At 36.7% G+C, this 5,836-nt stretch overlaps 2 protein-coding genes across 2 annotated transcripts; one reads left to right on the forward strand and one right to left on the reverse strand.

Moving 5' to 3' along the window:
- The first annotated feature begins 84 nt into the window (after positions 1 to 84).
- On the forward strand, positions 85 to 2,274 carry LOC110827822 (uncharacterized). The gene is made up of 2 exons (XM_022059872.2): positions 85 to 735; positions 1,415 to 2,274. Exons 1-2 carry the CDS (start codon positions 314 to 316, stop codon positions 2,061 to 2,063), a joined length of 1,071 nt encoding a protein of 356 aa, XP_021915564.2. The 5' UTR covers positions 85 to 313; the 3' UTR covers positions 2,064 to 2,274.
- A 2,372-nt stretch (positions 2,275 to 4,646) lies between these two features.
- Positions 4,647 to 5,803, reverse strand: ave (sterile alpha motif domain-containing protein aveugle). The gene is made up of 3 exons (XM_022059881.2): positions 5,584 to 5,803; positions 5,391 to 5,504; positions 4,647 to 5,309 (listed from the first exon to the last, which is right to left on the reverse strand). Exons 1-3 carry the CDS (start codon positions 5,623 to 5,625, stop codon positions 5,133 to 5,135), a joined length of 333 nt encoding a protein of 110 aa, XP_021915573.1. The 5' UTR covers positions 5,626 to 5,803; the 3' UTR covers positions 4,647 to 5,132.
- Between the last annotated feature and the right edge of the window lie 33 nt (positions 5,804 to 5,836).

Below are 5,836 nucleotides of genomic sequence, written 5' to 3' on the forward strand. Positions count from 1 at the left end.
TCAATTTTCTTATGCTTCACTACGAAGGGATATTTTGCTTGTTCATTTGTTTGGCAGCACTTCTAACAAGGTGCGTATGTTTTGTAATGGCGACTGTAATTGACGTTTGCCAGCCGGGGTGAAGGGGGAACTATTTCACTTTCAGTTATTTCTTTAATTGTTCCATTTTGCATCTATGGAAAAGGTGCATTTGTTATTCGTAAACTTAATGGTTGATCGCATGACGTTTTGTTTTATTGAACACTATTTATCTAGTGTTTACTAGTAGAGTGTTGTGTCAGAGTACGTCCACTCCAATAAGTGTTCATCAAAAATGACGATGCAAAAGAAAAGAACGACAAACTTTCGCGAAGATGAAACGAAGCTTTTGATTCAGTTGTGGGGCAGCCCGTCTATTCAGACTCAAATGAGTACTTGCCACAGAAAAGCACCAATAATGATCCAACTTGCATCAATGATGCAACAGTATGGTTTCTACCGCACTCCCGAGGAGATCACTACAAGAATAAGAAATCTTAAGTGTATCTATCACAGGATAAAGAAGACTCTGAGCACTGGTTTAATTACTGACCCTGACTGGCATCATTTCAAAGCAATGGATGCTATTCTTGGTGATGGAATGATAGCCCATAGATACAGTATTGGAGTGGATGGTTTCCCAAGAAGAGAAATAAAGAAGGAACTTGTTGACATGGAAGATATTATAAATTCGAAGTTTAGTAATGATAGTCACAGGTACTACTGTATGCTTACAATATTTATTGATTTTGAGACATGTAGAAGCATTTGGTCTGAAGCGCAGATGAAAATAGTGATTCTCCACAAAGCCATATTCTGTTGTTACTTTACTGTGTTGGTTCTGTCTGGTTAATCTTGGTTTCATTAGTTTTAGTTGAGTGTAGGTTATTAAAACCCATACTGTAATCTGCACTGTACCATAATTTAAACAGGCTGAAGTTTATAGGTTATGGTCTTCTGAATCTTACCCCATTTTATCAGAATGTAAAAGTATTGAATAACAGTATTGAATAACACACAGGTTTTACAAACTTTTATATGCCTCTAATATAACTCTGAATTTGGCGCTCACTTACAGCAAGAAATATTTTATGTTTATTAAAAATACAATTATCGCATATTGCACAAATGACATGGTATATTTTTAGCACAAGTGTTTGATTTTATGAGGAAAGTAGATTTACCCAAGTGTGTTTTGTCTCCATCCTAATAAATTTTAAGTCATTAGGTGTTAAAGAAACTTGGTATGGCAAACATGTTATTACTAGCTACCCAGTATTGATGGTGTTAACTAATGAACTGTATGTTAGGTATATTACTAATATGTATTCATTCTGTCCTGCCTGTATTTAATAAATACATACTACATTCTAATACTTACATTTTGCTGTTTCAGTTCAGGATGTGATGATGATGGAGACACTGTTGGAAATTACATCTCCTCATCACCAATGCAGGGTTTGACTATCACATCATCAACACCAATCATTGCTGGACCATCATCTACCAACAGAGTGAGTAGTTCAGCCACTTCACACAAGACAAAGTATGGAGAAGATGACGAACCAAGTCCTGGCAGTGGAGAGCCCAAACGGCAGCGGCTTCAGGGACCCAGCGTCGGGAGATCAAGCCACAGGGATGATTCCCTTCCGAACAGTCCAGACACAAGGAAGCAACACGAGCAGCCTGAAGTAACTGGCCTTCTTCAACAGTTACTAGATGTTGAGAGGGAACATTTGGAGATTGAAAAGCAGCGCCTTGAATTTGATAGGAAAGTCGGGTGTCAGCTCATGGCGCTAATTCCGATAGTGGGAAGTATACTGCAGAATCAGTTTTTGTTTCAGCAACAGCAGCAGCAGCATCATCAACAACAACAACAAGGACAAGATGCGGCAGAATCTCCAGAAAATAATAGTGATGGGGATTCTGATCAGAATTCCTGTGATGAAGAAGTTCGAAAGGATGAAGCCCATTTCTCGAGAGAAGAACTGTCACCCGATTTGGGCTGTGGTATACTCCAGTCATTCACTGATTTTGGATCCTAATTCTCCATAATTTTTAGTGAATTGTATTAGTTGTATGGAAAATGAAAGGGAGTTCCTTTCTTTTTTACAACATTTATAGTACAAAGCATCTGATGGAAGTTAGAGGTACAAATGATTTCCTTTTTAAAAACTGACGTAATATACGGTGTTTAGGAAAACGTAATTGTAACCGTGTACTGGATATTTATTATTATAAGAGTATTTGACACAACTTTGCAATACAGTGACCATTTATTTATGTCTTGATTTTCCTATTTTGCTTGCATAATCTTCTGTCATAGCTGCACTTTACACTGACAGCTGTGTACCAGTGAAGTTAAAACATATTTTATTCATATTTAAATAAGGTTATATTAGGTTAGGTTAGTTCAGTTTAAGTTAGGTTAGGTTAGGTTAGGTTAGTTCAGTTTAAGTTAGGTTTTATCAGATTAATTCTGCAACAAGTTCCGTAGCAGAGAACGTGGTTGGATGACACAGAAGGTTAAATGTATGATCACCATATTGTAAAGTTATTCTAGAGTATTTATACTTAGTGATAAAATTGTGGCTTTTAAGACTTGCAGTAATACGAAGGCTTCCATACGCGTTTTGTTGGAAAGGAATCTAGTCAGTACCACACGAGTGTACACCGGTAACTTCATCCTGGTGTGTCTCCACCTTTTACATGTGGTGGTACAGTAAAAGTAGTTCATTAGTTCATAGGACGCCAAATGATTTTGTATACACATTTGTGCGCTTGCATAAACTATGTCCAGTTTTGAATAAGTGGAGTATGTAACAAATATAAAGAAATATGAAATAATTTAAGCAGTTTAAATTTACCAAAGTAACAACAACATGGGTTGATTAAATTTGAGATTCTGAAGACAGTGAAGATGTTGAACTCGGTCTTCTGGCTTGTGACGACGCTGTTTTGAGCTTGTAGGTGGTTTCCAGTGTTTTAGAGGAGTGTGGCACCTCTGTCTTAAGGTGAATTGTTCCTCTGAAACGCTGTTAATCACCTGCCAAGACCAACACAACACAGCAGAGACATAAAGTAATCAATGACAGACACAGAGCCCAAAACTTAATTTATTCTGCCTCTGGTGTCATAAGTACCAGGGACGCTGTCTGTCGCCAGACGAAAGACTGCTAAATTTTGAAGCCATCCTCAACACCTAGCCTCCAAGTAGCTGGATAACAGGAGCACGCCACATGTGAGACTTTTAACTTCATCTTTAACGGCATGACAAGTCAGTTTGTTATTATCAGTTAATGTGAAAAATAAAGTTATAAAATTGTTCCTGACGCTCGTATCATAAGACGAAGAATTATAGGGGTGGAAATGTAGCTTCACTTACAGCACTGAATGTAGGTGAGTGTCATGCCCCATCCGATTTACCCTCGTGGGTGGGGGATGTACCCTGGTGCCCACGAGGTAGGAGGCTCGGTGGTCTCCTGAACCATAGTACCATCTAGAAAGATATGGCTATGAAACATCAGTAGTACAGCATACAGCGTAATCTGACTGAGTGAGCATAGCTCCTCTGCAGTGGATATCAGGGGGCTGTATCTTCAGGTAAAAATTGGTGGATCATGAAGTTAACCCACGGTCATACTTCCAAAGTCTGCAATGCACGGAGCTTTCACTCCACAGTCTGTATATGCAGTGTCGTAATGAAGGATACTGGAGGTTTAAACTGCCTTGTCACCAGAGCCATTTTTAGTGGGGCAGCTGCACAGGGCCGCATGCATCATCACAATGAAATATTAAGTACAGATTCTTTTGCACCATTCTACCATTAATTGTAGCAAATAGCATATATTATTATTTGAAATCTAATATATTATGAATTGAAATGTCTACTATTCCAACTATGTGTTTCTATTCTTATTCATTGATACATTTGAATTATCTAAAGCTTTTAAAAGCTACGTTCAGTATTTGACATGGTAATAGGAGATACAGTACCAATAACATAAATTAAGTATTGTGAAAATCCCTCAGAAATGTCTTGGGCTGACAGCATCCTCTGCTGGCAAGCACATGGCTATGGTCTTCTGGAGTGGTGGCATCCCGTTTGACAAGGTGAAGGATCCATTGGTGGCAGCCGGTTCCCTAACGATGTGTCTGAGTCAGTGCATGCCATCCAGAAAAGACCGTTTTGCTGCATCCATTAGGAAGTCGCCAAAAAAATTATGGAAGTTTACATTGACCTCAGTGAGCAGTATGTGGAGCATGATTGTGCGACTGTCATCTCTCGGCAAGTCTAAATCATTTCTGAACAATCGTCATAGTTTTATCTTTTTAATATTAAATTAAATATATTATGTACATTTGTCGTGTTAGTATAAAATAGGAATAGATGTGTCTTAAGCCATGTATATTTATTTTTTCTGGTTTTAAAAACAAACTTTTATTGAAGTTTACATGGACACAAGAGAGAGCTGGACAATTTTACACACGTCTTTTTGGTGCATCAGCAGATGGTGTTGAAAGGTACTGCATTTCAAAAGAGTTGTATGATATTGTTCCTACTATAAACTTTTTAAGTGCTTCAATAAAAGTTCTTAAGTTACTTTCTTTTCATTAATAATAATATATTTTGCAAGGAGAGAACTTTATTATAAAAAGAGTATTACAGTTTCTTTGGTGTTGTAAATATATAAGAAGATTGAATGAGAAAGATTACCATTTTCATTAGATAGTTACACATTTTTACATGTTATTAGTGAGATAAATGAAAAGTTCCTTTTTTAAGTATAATTTTAATTAAAGTTTATTATATACTGCAGTTATATTTAACAAAACCACATAGTAAATGTATTTGCTTTGTATAGTTCTAGTCAGAATCTTGGCACTGGGAATAATCAGGTATATCGACATTACTACCAAGTCGAGATTGTGAAATTAAAAGTTTGGATATCAAGTTGCGCAAGTAACAGCGTCTTTTTTTAAGATGTAACAATCTCCTTCTTGTTGCTTGGCTGTTCTGGTGATACAGCCAAAACAGAGATAGAAATGACATTAAAACAATACATTCTTCTTCTTTGGGTCTCATTATTATTCAATAAAATGAAGTATTTGATTTAATCATAGTTCAAGTTATTCCTTCTTTCAAGATCCCTGATTTCAATTATGTCCGTCTTCAGTCGTAATTTCATTATCTCCCTCCAGATTTCTTGTCTGTGTTCAGCATTTTCAATGCCAAGTCTCAGGAGAGTTGTTTCAGTGATACGTAGAAGAGACCGGCCTGTAATGTCGTGCTGCAAGATAAAAGTAGGAAATTTTTAAACTGTTAAGAAAGGCATTGTATTAAAAAACTATGTCACTTTAAAATTTATTACCTGCTGAAACTTTTCCCAGTACAGAGGATAATAGTCACTGCAATGCCGTCTTAGCCATTTTTGAACATCAACAACAGTCCAAAGGTATACAGGTCTTGGGCGAGCTGTTTTATTCTAAAAACAATATTAAAACTCTGAGGCACTTTTTCACAATACAAGTAATAAAACTCATTCAGTAACGCATTTATCTCACCTTAGATTTGTTCACAGAATTTAACGTTTCTTCAACCATCATATCCTTTATATCATTCGTAGCAGATTTATCACGCTGTTACTAAAATTTTAGGCAGGATATTTTTTTATTTTGTACACACTTCCATTAAGCCCATTCCATTAAGCCCACTTTCTTCGTAGGTAATCAGTGCTGGCTTCTAACCCTGCACAAATGTCAAATTACGCTTATACCTGCTAACATCCATCAGCTGATTGTAGATTTCGTTTGTTAT

This window comes from Zootermopsis nevadensis, unplaced genomic scaffold (genome assembly GCF_977971745.1).
Source record: "Zootermopsis nevadensis isolate Lab colony 2312 unplaced genomic scaffold, Znev_1.0 Znev_ptg000030l, whole genome shotgun sequence".
Classification (NCBI taxonomy): Eukaryota; Metazoa; Arthropoda; class Insecta; order Blattodea; family Termopsidae; genus Zootermopsis; species Zootermopsis nevadensis.

What these genes read in the sequence shown, in the direction of transcription:
- LOC110827822 (XM_022059872.2), top strand. Translation starts at nt 314, where the DNA reads ATGACGATGCAAAAGAAAAGAACGACAAACTTTCGCGAAGATGAAACG. An exon ending in TTTAGTAATGATAGTCACAG is followed by an intron (nt 736 to 1,414) that starts GTACTACTGTAT and finishes TTGCTGTTTCAG; the next exon opens with TTCAGGATGTGATGATGATG.
- ave (XM_022059881.2), bottom strand. Translation starts at nt 5,625, where the DNA reads ATGATGGTTGAAGAAACGTTAAATTCTGTGAACAAATCTAAG. An exon ending in ATTCTGTGAACAAATCTAAG is followed by an intron (nt 5,505 to 5,583) that starts GTGAGATAAATG and finishes TATTGTTTTTAG; the next exon opens with AATAAAACAGCTCGCCCAAG. An exon ending in ACTGGGAAAAGTTTCAGCAG is followed by an intron (nt 5,310 to 5,390) that starts GTAATAAATTTT and finishes TTTATCTTGCAG; the next exon opens with CACGACATTACAGGCCGGTC.